The sequence below is a fragment of the Rhamphochromis longiceps genome, linkage group LG7, assembly GCF_057381845.1.
Source record: "Rhamphochromis longiceps isolate RC_006_pf linkage group LG7, R_longiceps_female_GT1.1, whole genome shotgun sequence".
NCBI classification, from domain to species: domain Eukaryota; kingdom Metazoa; phylum Chordata; class Actinopteri; order Cichliformes; family Cichlidae; genus Rhamphochromis; species Rhamphochromis longiceps.
This window is the reverse complement of record NC_140563.1, coordinates 32,350,801-32,367,931: the sequence shown is the minus strand read 5'-3', so window position 1 is coordinate 32,367,931 and position 17,131 is coordinate 32,350,801. Positions and strand designations below refer to the sequence as shown.

Below are 17,131 nucleotides of genomic sequence, written 5' to 3'. Positions count from 1 at the left end.
TTAACAGCCAGTGAAGGTTTGAATTTGTTTTGTCACAGATGTACTTTTTATTTTATTTGGATTTACTCCAGACTGAAGGTTTTCTAAAAACTGTTTATTGTACTTATTTGAACTTAAGTTAAAGGGAACCTATTCTGTTTATTGCTACTGGAGTCACTTTGTGTGATTCAGAATTATAAAATAATCCCTAAAAAGCAAGCAAACATCATTTATACTGCAGATTTCCCTCCACGAGGATGTACTGGTTCTTGCCAAACCTCTGTACAGGCTGTGAATTTTAGCATGGGAAAAGAAAAACTGAGCAACAATAGCATAGTAAAAAATTATGAAACTCATAAGCTAATTCCATAACATACAGATTCAATAAAATAATTGAAAGCTTAAAATAAAGCATAATAATAATCAACTCTGCTTATCTGAAACAAACAGTTTTAGCTCCTCCCCTTTTGTTCTGAATTGCCACTCTCCCTATACAGGTGGTTGGAGCTTCTGTTGTCAGATGACCATATTAGGGATATCCACTCTCTCTGACTTCATGCAGAGCCAAGAGTAGAAAAAAAACTGAGTTTAAAGCAGTCTGAAGTTTAAACTTTTGCCTCAGATTTATAAACAATAATGGTTTTGATAAGAAGTGCCACAATATAACACTACTGAACTGATAATGATCATAATCAGTATTTAAAAATAGTATTTAAAAATAGCATTTTTATTGCATCACAAATGCACATATGATATTATCACACACACACACACACACACACACACACACACACACACACACACACACACACACACACACGAAAACCTCCCAAAATCAGACTGAGTCACTCCAGAGTCAAATCCTGAGGTGGTTTCTCAGGATTTGACCTTCTGCCAGCTGCTCCGTGAGCGTCTGTGTGTCTGATCGAGTCTGTGCAGTTTGGTGCTGAATTGTAGGTGTACACCTGTGATGGGGAAAAAAAAAAAAAAAAGGAAAAACATAATAGGTTCTTTTTAAAATACTTGAGTCTGTTCTGAGTCAGTGTTTTGTCATTCGTCTACATTTGTGGGATAAACTGGGATCTCCTACAGGCTGCTGTCAAAGCCGGTGAACTCCAAACACGAGGGCAGCCAGCTGACTTGATTGCACTGTTCAGGCTGTTTGTGACGGTGGAAATGTGCTTGGATGCTTTGGCTGAATCGATGTACAGAACAGTTTTTCTTTGTGAAGCCTTCAGTGTGTGTACTTCCTGTAATGTAGTTAGTTGCAAAGGCAGATTAAAGCTCTTATTATTATAACCGTTCTTTAAAAAAAGAAAAAAGAAGACAGACCCTCTGTGAGGTCTGTAAGTCTCTGCACTTGTGTATCTGTTTTGTTTTTCATTGAAAAAGAAGTATGATTGTGATCATCTCAGCTGGCACTATTTTAATCAGTTAACTAAATAACGCGTCGTTGCTAAGACTCGACTCCCAGCCAGGTTATGTTGGTTCCTTTTTGCTCTTATTATGATACCAGATTATTGTGGTTAATGTTGGAATGACATGGGCCTTCTATCATCCTTTTGCCTTGTATTGTTTGTTTTTGTATGTTTAAAAAAATGTATGTTAATAATTTTTATTGTTAATGGAAAACCTGACATGGTGTGCGTCGTCTTCTTTCTACCATCGTTCATTTTCCGGTGATTTAGAGCTCAGACTGAGCAATGAAGGTGTAGTGCTCACATGCTCCCGTGTGATTTAATTATAGTTCAAACAAAAGCAGAGCAATGTTTACCCAGAGAGCCACATCGCCATTTCATATATTTTTAAATGATTTTATTTTATATTTTTCACTCTGAAACATCAAATAGTCTAGCTCTTCAGATTGAACACAGAATGGTTCGTGACGCTTGGTAAGTCACAAGAGATGTTATAGTTTTCTTCTCAGTTTCTGATTTTAGATCAGTTTAGTTTTTTGTTTTAAAGCTTTAAGTGGTTGTTTTAGTTTTCGCATTATATGGAGGTCTGTGAAGGATATTAAAATATATTAATTTATATGCTCACCATAAACTTATAGTACACCTTGCAAGTACTGGATCGAAGCCCACTTGCCTCCAGAATTGTCTTAATTCTTCATGGCAGATTCAGCAAAGTGCTGGAAACCTTCCTCAGAAATCTGTCCATATTGACATGATGGTGTCACATGACTGCTAAACAGCCATGGTGTGAATCTCCTTTTCCACCCAAAGGTGCTCTACTTGAGTACACAGAGCTATATGTCATATTCCAGAATCCAGTAACTGGGATCATTAAGGGATGGATCTGGTCAGTAATAACACTCAAGCAGGCTGTACTAATGGGCCCAAAGTGTACCAAGAAAACATCACCATCACAGCACTAACACCAGCCTTAACTGTTGATACAAGGCAGGATGGATCCATGTTTAAGTTTTTTATGCCAAAGTTTCCTGTTCTTTGGTGACAGGAGTGGCACCCAGTGTGGTCTTCAGCTGCTGTAGTCCAGAGATGCTCTTCTGCATACCATGGTTGTAATGAGTGGTTGTTTGAGTTGCCATTGTCTTCTGGTCTCTGGTATCAAGAAGACATTTTTAAACGCTCGATATTTTCTGTTTTTCTGACCGTTCTCTGTAAACCTTGGAGATGTTTTTGGGGGAAAATCCCAGCAGGTCAGCAGCTTCTGATATATTCAGACAGCCTGTGTGACACCAACAAAGATGCAAGTCAGGTAAATCACCTCTCTTCACTCTGATGCTCGATTTGAACTTCAGCACCTTGTCTTCACCATGACCAAATGCCTGACATTGACTGATAATTATATCTGGGTTAACAAGTAGCTGAGGTTTGAATCAGGACTCGTCCTTGGTATGCGGTGGCAGTGCTAATTGGTACTACATATCCAACCAATCATGCTGTTGTTTTCAAGGCAGAAATTAATTTCAGAACAGTTTTTTTTTTTAGTATCAAGTTATAAACATGTTTGTTTTAACTGTGGACTCATTCACTTTTGGAGCCAGCCTCCAGTGGACATTAGAGGAACTGCAGTTCTGGTACTTCTATTAAACAGCAGCTGCTTTACTTCAGGCTTGAGGGTTTAAAGCTCCACCCCTCTGACATGTGAAAGAGGAAACAAGTGTTTCCGTTAAAGTTTGAAAAAGAGAGCAAGCCAGCATGACTTGAACTGAATTTGTGGTTAATGAAGCAACTTCATTAACCACAAATTACTTAAAATAACCAGACACTCTTTAACTCATGATGAGTCAAATAGAGTAGAGATGTATCTGAATATAGCATGACAATTTTATGCATTCTCCTTGCAGTGTTTGATTAGCTCTCAGAAAACTTGTGTTCATACACCAAAAACCACAGGGCAGGTTAATTTCAGAGTGACTTTAATTTCGCTAAAACGAAACGTGGAAACAATAAATAACACAGAGCAAAATCAACCTCTGAAATGCAGTAAACAGTAAGCAGCCACCTGAACTTCTGAGGAGAGCGATGATGAAAAAGAGTCAGCGGGTGACAAAGATCAGCTGTTGTGAAACCGCAGCTGTGACTTTGGTTTCCATTTACACAAATGTATACCAAAACACCACGTCTCATTTTCTTCAGATTAAAAAAAGCTTCAGCAGCACATCAGAGACAGAAAAGCCCTGGAAGAAATAACGTACTGAAGCTGTTTCTTATGCGCTCAAACAGCTTCTGATTGATGTTTCTAACCGTCGCTGTCTTACCAAAGGACACTTTGGTATAATAACCAGCAGCGGCCTGGTTATTCATCCAACAGAAAATCACTTAATAACACTTCGGGCTCCAAAAGTCACTCAGTGTTTTTACCAGCAGGAGAAAACCAAAAATACTAATAAAAAAATTACTGAATCATTATTAAACTTCCCTCTACTTAGTTTGGAAAACAAAAACATAATAAAAAATAGCCATGATATAAAAAAAATTACTGAAAATCTCAAGCTTCAGCTCACAGTTTATTCCCTCCGTCGTCCTGTCAGAGGCCCGAATGCTATGAAAATATCTCTGCTATATAATCTTTCTGTACAGGTACGTTTCTCACACAGCGTGGCGTCCCTCTGTGTGTGTGTTGGCACCGAGGCAGGCGTGTCTGTCATCGAGGATGCTTTCTGTGCCGCTCAGTCGTCGATGAAGGTCAGCCGGCCCGGCCCCTCGTTCTTCATCCAGCGGCGGTACCGCTTCATCCTCGTGTCGGTTGCCATCTTCACCTTCATCTCCTCCTCCTGCTCTTTTCTGTACACCTGAAAGACAAAGACATTTTAAGATAATGTATGGAACTGAACAAATATTTGCTAAATTAATTCAGCACAGCGAAAATAGGATAAAAATAAAAAAACGGAATGGCACAAAATGTCCCACTAGGATCCTCGAAGGGCTAATATATTGACAGAGGACGCAGTATCTGAAACCATAAGGCTGTACCAAAGCTCTTCCATCACAGCTATTGGGTCTAAGAATTCTGATTCTGCACGGGCAAACGAGGTGAAGCTGGAAGCAGGAGCTACAGGTAGGTTTGTTTCTGACTGGTCAGGAGTAACTGCTGAAAGATGCTGACTACACGACAACAACATGACTGACTTCTGGAAAGCTGCCACACTCTTAAGGTATTTACACATCAGACACGTAAAAGACACTCACACAGACATCATAATTTTATTGGATGAATTTGCAGCGATCTGAATAAACTACTCTGACCAATCACCGGTATGCAATGGCCTTTACTTTGAAAGTCCAGTCTGGCTAGTTCCATTCCTTTCTGTCAGGTGATTCCCTGATATCATTAAACTGTTTCAAATCTTTCATCTCACAGTTTGGATGTAGAGCACCACTGTCTTAGACTGCAGCTGCTGACTGTAGTCTGAACCTGGCCCTGCTATGCAGAGTTTACTGAGGCTGCAGAAAAGGACAAGGTCCATCATCACCAGCTGCAAGTCTGTGCAACACCTGAAAGACCTGTGGTCAAACTAACACCAGCTGCCTTTAAAGGATGGAGCTGGAGCTTTATCCATGAAGTAAGTAAGGCCAAAGACACTAAAAACGTACCAGGAATATCCAAGGAGGAGGCTGTAGGAGGGAAGAAGCAAAAGAAAGAATTGACTGCGACCAACCTCGAAGTTTTCTTTGATCCAGAGCTGTTTGTCCAGGAAGGTCCGCTTGGTGCTTTCCTCCAGGCGGTCAAACTGAGTCTGGGACAGCTTCATGTACCTCCTGAGGATAAAGCAAGGTGAGAAACTTCTAAACATGTTTCATGTCATTCATCCCGGCATTCATATTGTTGCTTAAGCTTGAGCTGACCTGATGATGTAGAGCTTCTCCTCATCTCCATACTCCTCTCTGCAGATGGTGAAGCGGTACACCCAGGACGCGTACCACGCCACGTAGTAGGTCAGGTAGTACGGGAAGAGCACGATCTGACACAGCAGGATGTCCGACAGGTTGGGCTTCTGGTAACCCCCTTTGATGTCTATCTTGTTTTTGATGATGTCGCGGATCACCTCTTCCTCCTGCTCCCGGATCTCCTCCTTGGAGCGTCGGTTCTTGCCTTTTTCCTTGGTGCGGTTGAGGAGGCCTTGCTGCTTGGCGATCTCCGTGGCCTGGATGCGGTACTTGGGAACGGTCATCAGGTAGTTGATGGCCTCGTTGTAGCTGCTGTGCCAGCTGTAGTACTGCAGAGAGATGGGAACAGGTTTGTAAATAAGTCAGATGATGTTCAGCAAACCATGGCTTACTCAGTGTGCGGTCTTACCTGGAAGATTGAGATGGCACAAATGGTGACCAGGACGACGACCCGGACGTCCACTTTGGGAGCGAGCCGTCTGCGGTAGTAGGCATAGTAGTGCTGGTAGTACTCCTCAGGGTGGTCCAGCATGTAGTCGTAGTCCCGCCGCGTGTCCTCATCCTGCACACACAAAGATCAGCAGGTTTTAATTCCTCCAAGAATTAAAACACCTATGAGAACTGAGTTTGTTAATCCGGAGTGAGGAAAACACTGGTTTTCTGTCTTAGGAGAGCTAACAAGCTCTGAGTCAAATACTGGTTTCCACTCATCCTACTTCTCTCATGCTGCATTTCATTTTCTCTGCCAGTCAATATAAAGCATATATTAGAGCACATTAACTGGCAGAAATTGCTTTTATAATTTTATAATCTGACAGATCACTGGACACTAAATGTGTTTCTTTCAAATAAAATAAAGCTACAGTATCCGTCCTTCTAACTCTTTATCAGCCAGTTCCCCTGCACTGAAAAATTTACTGTAACAATCAACTCTAATTCATCACAAAAGTGTTTTGTCAGGTGGAGGTCTGGACTCTGCGAGGGGCAGTCAAGTTCTTCCACATCAACCTTGCTTTATGCACTGGTGCGAAGTCAGCGCTGAAGCATTGAGGGTCCCTTTCACTTGCATCCCACGGTTTGCATCATGCTGGGTGATGTTAGGCTTGGATGAGGCTGCTCAGCCATGGAAACCTATTCCATGAAGTTCTCTACACACTGTTCATGAGTTAATCTGAAGACCACATGAAGTTTGAAGGTCTGCAGCGTTTGATGCTACAGTAAGTTGTTGATCTCTCTGAACTGTCCGCCTCAACATCCATTGACATGGCAACAACTGGAACACTTGAATTCAATGATTTGGATGCGGGACTTTTGGCAATAGAGCATACGTCAGTGGATAGAGTATAACATGGAACAAATGATTAGTTCTTAAAGAATTACATTTTTCGTTAAAAGCAACACTGAGGTCAATTACAGAAATAATTTTAAACTGTTCAACACATTTTATTTTATTCTATTTTTTTCTTCTTCTTTTTTTTTTTTACTGAACTTTATGCAATTGATTGTGATTATTAAACTTTACCTGCAACTCTAGACTCTGGTTGAATGTAAATGACAAAGGTGTTGAATTTAAGATTAAGTACTTTATCTCTATAGTAACTACCAATAAAATGAACAGCCGGATGATGAAATGTCAGGCCTTTCAGCTCACAACTTATTAATAACAAAGTCAAGATGAACACGAGTCCTAAAAATACACGTATGTGCGGAAACTTTTAAAGTTTTGAACATGGGTGTAAATCAGCTATGAAATACATCATGTTTATGCATGTGTCAGCTCTGATAATATTTAATGAGAAAAGTAAACAATATTCATGTTCATGTGACTCATTGACGTGAAAATGACAGAATGCCTGCATTATACTTATTTTTTTTTTTTAATTTGACAAGTGGTGTCTAATTTTTGTGTTTTCCTTTACCCAAAGAAATATATTTTTCATAAATTTGTACATGGATGCATAAATCTGTACAAATTGCTGCACAAAAATTCACCAGAATACAAGAAATACAGAGTCTGACACTCAGAATACTCAAAGACGACCTCTGTAAGCCCCAGTTTTGATAAAATCTGTTATCAGAAAATATCAGTGCTTGTATTGCATGCATTTAATTTGTTTGTGCTCCTCGCCCAGCTGTCTGAAGCTTTTTACCACGTTATTACTTTAAAACCTGTCATGTTTTAAAGATTTATTTTGTTTAAACATGTTTTTGTAATGGGTTTAAAAGGGAAACTTCTGCTTATAGGTTTGAATATATCCCAACTCTAAAGCGCAAGTCTCTACCCCTCTGCAGACTTCTGGAAGCTGGCCAATCAGAGGAAAGTTAGATTTTTGAACAAATGGCCTTAAAGAGACAGCTCTTTGCTTACAGAATGAACTGACCAGCACAAAGGCCCAGTTTTTGGAGTATGAATCATGCAAGGTTACTCTAGAAAAGTTCAAGGTTACAAATATGGAAATAAAAATAACTTAAAAATAGTGGAGCGCTATTAAGATGGTCAAATATCAGAGGATATATTACAGGATCGGAAGCACAAGCTGACTTCATGTCTATTTTAGGACTATCAGAGCAGTGAAGACTTAAACCTGCAGCACAGTTTGAGGTAATCCAAGATTGGATCAAGTAGACATGATGGCACAAATAGTTTCCGGGTGGATATTACAACAAATGAAACTTTTATGAGGAAATTAAAAACCAAAACAAAACAAAAAAACACTGTAAAGCTTTCAAACTTCCCACACTCTCGGACGAACCTTTAACGTCTCGTACGCGGTCGCGATGAGCAGGAACTTGGTGTGTGCAGATTCCTGGGTCTCCCCCTCCAAGCCCGGCTCCCCCGGCCTGAACCGGTCCGGGTGGTACCGCCGGGCCAGTTGACGGTAAGCCCGGGCGATATCCGACTTGGAGGTCTCCCGAGTGACACCGAGCACGTCGTAGCACACCTCCTTCCCACAGTACAGACCCTCCACCAACGCCGAGACCGCCGGCAGGGAGGACACGGAGAGGAGAAGCACCGCGAGGCGCCACCACGACTTCACCGCCCGCGGACAGCCGGTGCTCTGTCCGCCACCGCTCCGCTCCCCGGGAGCAGCCATCTCTGCCGTCTGCCTGCCTGCTGTCCCGTCGCTCACTGCTGACGACATCAAAACGAGCCGGAGCGGAAGGATGACAATCGAAGATCGTTTGGTAGAAAGATGAAGCCTCCTTCATTTCTTTGATTAGTCCATTTAAGTTTTTATTTTTTGTTTTTTATTGGTTTTATTTTTCGGTTCCAGCCTATAATGTTCCAGTTCTCTAAATTAAAATGCACAAATATATGAAATACTGTTTTTTTCTTCCCTTTTTTTGTTAAGTAGCTACAACACTGTCATCTTCATAAACCTCATAGTTTAATGGTTCTGGGACTGTCAACTGCTGCTGGTACGTCATGGATTTCCAGGTGAAAATATTGAGTGAAATTACAGTGAAATTATTATTTGTTGAAACAAATATCCAAAAATGAATTTGTTGACGCTCTTGTGTGGATGATGTGTATCTTTATTTCACATGGAATCCCTTTTTATTGTTTTTATAACTGATAAAACTGCAGGATACAAGATATTTTTTTCAGCCCCTGAGGTGCAGCATATCATAAAATGTTTCAGATCTACAGTGGCTGGCCTAACCAAATTATAGCCTACTTTGCAGTCAGATTTAGCACAAATAAATAAACAATACATGTAATTTTGCCCTAACATTTCATCAAAAGCATGGTGGCATTGACAAGACTATTCAGGGAACATTCTGGTGAAAGGTTTGATGGATCAGGAAAAAAAAAGAAGAAGAAGTTTATTGTCACATGCTGTGAATTTCTTTTCTAGAGTAGTGCACACTACAGGCTCTTAATCAGTGTGATATTACTGGTGCATTGCTCTTGTTTCTGTAGTTAATTATGTTCCACTCACATAGATTTAGTGTTTGGCTGCCTCTGTTGACGCCGGCCATGATGACTGAAAATTCCCCACTTACTTGTGATAAAGATCACTTTCTTTATTCTAGTTACTCAGATATTCCAAGACTGTTTCCCACAGAAAAATGCAGATGTGTTCAACATTTGGGTCAAACATTAACTTCTAAATATTTATAGGAAATAACTTACTGCAATTACAGTTTTAAAACGACAAAATCTATAAAGAGAAAGTTGAAAAATAATTAAATAAATTATCGGAGTGATCCGTCTTCTATCATGAATAATCTTTGAATTGAGACTGAACGATGACGCGGCATCAAGCGACAGGCTTCCCGTCGCCTTCTGGTGGTTGATTTAACAGTTGCAGTGAAGCAGTTCAGATAAAGCTTCACACAGATATCAACTCTTTTAAAGCTTTCCCAGTTTCCCCCTCTTATTTTAGTCATTTTTTAAATCTCCTTTTAAAATGATGATAAATGTTACTTCTGCTGTTTTAATCTTTCATATGATTTTCATGATCTGCTAGTATGGAGGTATGGAAGCCCGTTTCTGCCACAAAAAAAAAAAAAGGATCCAAAACTCGAAATTTCGAGTCATGGATGCTTTTTTTTAAAAAAAATAATTTTTTTTAAATAACTTAAAATTTCTAGTTATTTTCTCAAAATTTCGACTTACTTTTCTTGAAATTTCACGTTAATAACTCAAAACTTTGACTGACTTTTCTCAAAATTTTGAGTTATTAATTCGAAATTTCGAGTTCGTCATTTCCTTGTTACCCGGAAGCTGAAGCCCTCAGCTACAAATGCTACAGCTAAGCTACCAGTATTACAGCCAGTCATGAATGCAGAAATTGCTGATTATTTTCAGTGTGGCTTCACAACTGATGAAATCCTTGTGTTATTAGCTGAATCACATGGCGTTAATATCACCAAACGTACTCTCGAAAGCGCCAATTTGTTGCGATCCAGTTTTGAGTGTGCTTTCCATGTAGATTACTGATTGGCAGAAGTAACTTGAAATTTTGAGTTACTTTTCTCGAAATTTCGACTTATTAACTCAAAACTTTACATTTTTTTGTGTGGTGGAAACGGGCTTCCATATTTGTTTGTCTTGTGTAAATCACTTTGTAAAAATGCTTTGTAAATCATCTGTTTTCTACTTGAGCGCCCTCGTGTGGCAGTTTGTGGTAACAACAAATTCCGGATTTCCTGAGCACACGTTCCGTGGTAAGTACTGTAACAGTTCTGTGATTATTTCAAATACTGATATGTAAAATGAATAGATCCATGATTTCATGCATTTACACCAAACTATGACCCTGCCATCCAAACGTTCCAGCAAAAATTGCGATTCATCAGGCCAGGCAACATTTTTCCAAACCTCTATTGTCAAATTTTTGTGAGCCTGTGTGAATTGTAGCAGTTTCCTGTTCTTAGCTGTCAGGAGTGGCACCCAATCTGGTCTTCTGCTGCTGTAACCCATCTGCTTCAACGTTTGACATATTGTGCATTCAGAGATGCTCTTGAGGATACTTCAGTTGTAACAAGTTGTTGTTTCATTACGGTCAGCTCCAAAAGTTTGGGCATTCTACCCTGACCTCTGTTATGAAAAACCATGCCACATTTAAAGTGTCTTAAATCACCAATCTCCCCCGATCCCGAGTGGCTGACTAGATATTTGCGTTAATGAGAAATAACCTAACCATTTACTCATGGATATATGAGTAAATGTTATTTGTATTGTAAAATTTCATTTTTGGTTTTATCAGAAATTCCACTTTCTGGGGAGCAGTGAATAACTGAATGATCTCAAAGACATCTATTATGTAATTACATGTAAATCGCATTAATTTAATTTTACAATTTCTAATTGTAACATCTACTATTACCAGTAGCAGTTTATAAAGATTTAAAATTAATACCGAGCGGAACTGAGTGCAGCATATTGGTCCCAACAATCCCAGTTTCTCATGGGAAAATTAATTGCCCACCACTCATGTTCTGTTAAGTGAGGAGTGAGTGATTTCAGACACAGTTGATATTGGTGGGAGCAAGGCAGGGGCACATGCCCACTTAAAAACAAACAAACCTTAACAAATTAAACCATATATGAAAAACAAATCAGCTGCATCTGGTAAGTTACTTGTACAGAGAAGTGAAATACTGTCCTGTGGCCCAGTTTCTGAATGAAGGGAATAAGGGAAGGAAGAATACTCTGCTTCAGTACATGTCACATTACATGTTGGCATTCATGGTTCCCTCAACTAACTGTAGATCCTCAGTGCCAACATTACTCATGCAGCCCCAAACAATGACATCCCACCACCATGCTTGACTGTAGGCAAGACACACTTGTCTTTGTACTCCTCACCTGTTTGCCACCACACACCCTGACACCATCTGAACCAAATCAGTTTATCTTGGTCTCATCAGGCCACAGCTAATCCATGTTCTTAGTCTGCTTGTCTTCAGCAAACTGTTTGCAGGCTTTCTTGTGCATTATCTTTAGAAGACACTTCCTTCATGGACGACAGCCATGTGATGCAGTGTGCGGCATATGGTCTGAGCGCTGACAGGCTGACCCTCCACACCTTCAACCTCGGCAGTAATGCTGGCAGCACTCATACACCTATCTTACAAAAGACAACCTCTGGGTATGACACTGAGCATGTGCACTCAACTTCTTTGGTCGACCATGATGAGGTTTGTTCTGAGTGGAACCTGTCCTGTTAAACTGCATGGTTTTGGCCACTGTGCTGCAGCTCAGTTTCAGAGTTTTGGCAATATTCTCATAGCCTAGGTCATCTTTATGTAGAGTAACAATCCTTTTTTCAGATCCTCAGAGAATTATTTGCCACTATGTGCCGTGTTAGACTTCACATGACACCAGAAGTGAAAATGGCTAATTGGGCACAATTAGCCATTTTCACTTAGGGGTGTACTCAGTTTTGTACAGTGTTATACAAGCTGTACACTGACTACTTTACATTGTATCAAAGTGTCATATTTTCAATGTTTTGTTATGAAAAGATATAACAAAAATGTGAGGGGTATACTTGTACTCACTTTTGTGAGATACTGTATGTACTTCACTCAGACCCATCACCACCAGGTGTCGCCCTTGTTCTCTTAACAAATGGTGTTTGTTTTTTTAAAGCTGACTATTGTTTGTACTTAGCCTTGTAGTTTATATAAAAGGGTAAGTTATGCATTCATTATTAAGTAATAGTAAAGTTATGATTATGTTTGTTTAAGAAATAATTCATTACCTAAAATTACTTTTAGACAAATTATATTTATACCTAATATCCAGGTGTTCCCACAAAATTAAGTCTGTGGCCTATTGAAGCTTCCTCATTATCAGTAAACTGTTTCTGAGATGCACTTTCATCAGTAACTCAGAGCCACTGCCTATTGTTGTTATTTCAGTATTAGCAGGAAGCAGTATCTGCTCTCTATGACTTGGCGCGGCCATTGAGCAACACTATCTTTACCACATATGTTTCTGAAATTGTCAAACTAACCTACTGTGTTGAAAGAAATGTTGAAAGAAATAGCAAACACCTAAGAAATTGTACAGTGAACATTCCAGTTGGCTGAGACTAATCCAGACAGATGGTTTACTAACTTAGAAGCATATTCTATTTTCTTGCTATGCATAATATCAGGATCGATTTGGTTTCATCAGCTGTTTATGCAACATTTTTTATTAGGTAAAAAAACATAATTTCAACCATTGCTTTCTGACAAATATAACAAAGACTTTAAAGTGTTGGCTAATAATGGTCTATTATTTTATAGCTAGCTGATGATGTGATGTTTGATTAACTTTTGCAAATATTCTTTTTTCTAGTTCAGGCACTCCTTCTGACAGTTTTAGCAAAATATTCATACACAGTTACATGTCCATTGCAAAATAAAGCAGTACGGTTAACAGTACCTTTTCACTGATGGTAGTAGTAATCATAAATGAATGTGTTCATGAGCAAGAGTACAGGTAGCAGTGGCAGTTTATTGCACAGAAACAAGAAAAAAAAAAGAACAGTGAGAAAATTAATGCCAAATGATAATGTATATATTGATGACTTTTTTTCTACAATATTACATTCATTGCACATTCAGAGGAGAAACTGAATGTATGTTTAAATTGACAAACACCTGCAAATTACAAACGGCCACGTGTCACCTTTGTCCTCTGAATAATAACTTTTATTTGTGTTTAGCCTATTTATTCTGTATGCTATTGGTACATTTATTGTTTTGTAAAACAAGCTATCATTAGAATACCAGATGCCCATGCATTTTTAGAAGGCGGCTTTGGCCTGAAAGATCCATTTAGGGACTAGAGAGGAATTCACTGAGCTAGAGAAAAAGCACTGAGGTAGATGTGATATTGGGGTGATCGTGGCTCAAGAGTTGGGAGTTCGCCTTGTAATTGGAAGGTTGCCGGTTCGAGCCCCAGCTTGGACAGTCTCGGTCGTTGTGTCCTTGGGCAAGACACTTCACCCGTTGCCTACTGGTTGGTTGTCAGAGGGCTCGGTGGCGCCAGTGTCCGGCAGCCTCGCCTCTGTCAGTGCGCCCCAGGGTGGCTGTGGCTACAATGTAGCTTGCCATCACCAGTGTGTGAATGTGTGTGTGAATGGGTGGATGACTGGATATGTAAAGTGCTTTGGGGTCCTTAGGGACTAGAAAAGCGCTATATAAATACACGCCATATGGAAGGGATAACAGTCAGATCTAATGAAATTTGAATTATCAGGCTCCAAACATAAAAAGCTGCAACTTTTCATATGATGATACAGTGGAAAGTAGAAGTTTGAAGCTTCTATTTTTTCAGTTTGTTTTCACTTCCCCAATGCGCATTTCAGCAAAAACTCGAGAACACACTAATGAGCCAGTAATGGAATAAGTAGAATATATTATAGCTTTAACATGTGTTAAGGCTATGTGAGTGTGTTGTATAATTTATTTTTCACTGCATTTCCTGTTTGAAGTCTTTTGTGTTGTCCAAACATCAGTCACAGAAAAAAATAGGTAAATAAAATCAAAAATGTATTCAATTTATTCATAAACATTTAATCTGTATGTTGCTTAGGAACCACTTTAATTTCACAGCAAGCTCTCCTCAGCATGTTTCTAAGTCTTTTAAAGTTAGTCTTTATAACTGACTGCACTATTTCATATACATACATAAGAGCTAGAGGTTGTATCACCAACTTTGGCAGTCTGATGAAAAATTATAAATTGTTTACTAATGTCCTTTCAGTTTGGCTAAATATTCAAGATGAAACAAAATGGCAAATCATGATATCTAGGTTTAATGTAAAATTAGTTCACATGCCAGCAGAAAATTGCACTTCACACCCCTGAATCAGCAGTAGCTAGAATAAAGGGCACTGTGAATGTGGTTTTGAGTTTAAAAAGCTTTCTTCACGAAATTTATCAAAGAGCTCCCTGACTTGTTTAGTATCCTTGGAGTTGTTATTGAATACATGGTAACGATTGTTACAAGATTTCACAATGTGCTTGAGACAACTCCTGTTGCCGATAAACTGATCCACTGTGCCTTTCAAATCATCTCCATGTGTAAATAGGACAATTGTGTTTTTCCTGATTTTCCAGCCAAGCTTGTCTTCCAGTTTCTCTAATATTCCTATTTCACCATCTGTGAACCTGCCCAACTGTATCACAAGTAACACTACACACTGCCCTTCCTGACAGTACCTCTTACACTCTTCTACTTGTGCCTCCTCTATAGGTTTATCTTCATAAAAGAAGTCTGGGGTGTCGACCAGTCTAACTTTTGTTCCACATATCTCGATTATTTTGTCCTTACACTTGGTGGTGATTGGTATGGAGCTTGGCTTGGCTTCAAAACCCTGGCCTTTGTCCTTGTGGTGCTTCCCAGCAGCCAGGATGGTGTTTGCAGTCGCACTCTTCCCAGTCCCAGTTTGTCCCAGCAGAATGATGTTAAATATGATGTCTTCCTTTGCATCACTGCCCCTCTCAACTGAAAGTAAATGCTAGATTATTTCATCAATAGTTTCCAATAGTGTTGGTTTTCAACCTCTGGGTGCCAATATGTCAGCTTTAAATAAAATGCAGAAAATTTAGATCTCCAAGCTTTGTTATGTTTAAGTTGTCTTACTTATGACCACTTTAAAATTAGATTTTTTTTAACTGTATTTTCTAAAACAATATACATCAAATATCAGTTTATATGATCTCACTTTCAGAATTAGATGTAGTTTTCTGAAGCACACCCTTGTTTCTTCCAGGTCCTTTTCCTCTTGGCCGGTCAGTCTGCTCTGAGATGGATGTACTGTGATTCCTGGCTCCTGATTGATTGGTATTTTATCATGAAAGCAAGTTTATCTTGTCTAAACATATCACATATGATGAAAAAATTGCACTTATTTACACAGGGTGATCACAAGTTCTCAAAAAGACATAAAATGTCTTATAAAAGTATTAAATTACTCAATTTATTATTATTCAATTTAAATGTAATTAAAATGTTTTTAGTCATGTTGTGCAAATATTATTTAAATGGCCTCTTGTTTCTTTCATTTTGAGATGATATGTTTCGTGGATTTCTGAGGCATACCCTTTTCTTGTACAGCTGCTTCTTCTGCAGGTAGGACAGTCTGTTCTGAGCTGGATGTACTTTGATTACTGACTCCTGAAGAAAAGAAGATACTTTTATCTTATTGCAACATTATGTTCAGAAACCTCAACATACTCGTTATTCACAAACAGACATGTTTGGTAATGTAAGTTATTTAAAAAGTATGAGAACATCATGAACTATAGATAATAAAATAAAGACGACTAGCTGGACTTAAATGGCTTAACATAGGTTGGCTGTAGGATCTTCAAAACTTAAAACATCTCAACTACACATTTACTAACAAACATCAATATGAGATTTTTTTGTCACTGAGAATTATAGATAACACAACAGATACAGTTTATGGTGAAAAAATAGTAGTGTTATACAAAATAAAGAGCAAACTACTCACTTCCTATTATTTTGAGATTAAATATATTGTTTTTGTTTTAAGCATACCCTTTTCTTGCACAAGTGCCTTTTCTGCTGGTTTGGTAGTCTGCTCTGAGCTGGGTGTATTTTCATTATTTGCTCCTGAGGAAAAAGTGGATAATACATACTTCTATCACAGTACAATATGTTCAGAATCTCAGCACATTTGTTATTTCTAAGCAGGTTTGGTAACATTAGCTACACATGCACATAAGGTTTTCACACAGTCATTTTATAAATAAAATAAAGAGATATTTTATACATATAATTAAAAACATTTAAATGGCTTACACAGTAAGTGTTAAAAATGTAACAAAAGCATTAAATTGTCTGGAATTTGTTTACATTGGTCATAAACGTGTTAGTCATGTACAGATATTTAAATTGACTCATTTTCTGTCATTTTGAGATAAAATGTTTTGTGGATTTCTGAAGCATACCCTTCTCTTGTACAGTTGCTTCTTCTGCAGTTGGGACAGTCTGTTCTGAACTGGATGTACTTTGAGTACTGACTCCTGAAGAACAGTGGATAATGCATACTTTTGTCTTATTACAACAATATGTTCAGAAACCTCCGCGTACCTGTTATTCATAAACAGATATGTTTGTTCATGTAAGTTAATTATAAATATCAGAAGGTTTCTACATCATAAAAAATAGAGATGAGCAGCTGTCCTTAAGTGGCTTATATAGGATAATTGTACGTTCCTCAATACTTACAAATCTGGACTACACATTTACTAAAAAACACAAGTATGAAAAGGTTTTGTCATTGGGAATTGTATATAACACAACAGATATG

The 17,131-nt window shown here is 38.6% G+C and overlaps 2 protein-coding genes across 2 annotated transcripts; both read right to left on the bottom strand.

Annotated features, from left to right (window-relative positions):
• Positions 1–3,350: 3,350 nt before the first annotated feature.
• dnajc25 (DnaJ (Hsp40) homolog, subfamily C, member 25) lies at positions 3,351–8,497 on the bottom strand. The gene is made up of 5 exons (XM_085413374.1): positions 8,093–8,497; positions 5,749–5,901; positions 5,298–5,668; positions 5,111–5,210; positions 3,351–4,243 (listed from the first exon to the last, which is right to left on the bottom strand). Exons 1-5 carry the CDS (start codon positions 8,480–8,482, stop codon positions 4,121–4,123), a joined length of 1,137 nt encoding a protein of 378 aa, XP_085269500.1. The 5' UTR covers positions 8,483–8,497; the 3' UTR covers positions 3,351–4,120.
• Positions 8,498–14,668: 6,171 nt separating this feature from the next.
• LOC146665659 (GTPase IMAP family member 5-like) lies at positions 14,669–16,422 on the bottom strand. The gene is made up of 3 exons (XM_085410952.1): positions 16,357–16,422; positions 15,895–15,969; positions 14,669–15,310 (listed from the first exon to the last, which is right to left on the bottom strand). The coding sequence occupies exons 1-3, from the start codon at positions 16,420–16,422 to the stop codon at positions 14,669–14,671; spliced, it is 783 nt and encodes a 260-aa protein (XP_085267078.1).
• Between the last annotated feature and the right edge of the window lie 709 nt (positions 16,423–17,131).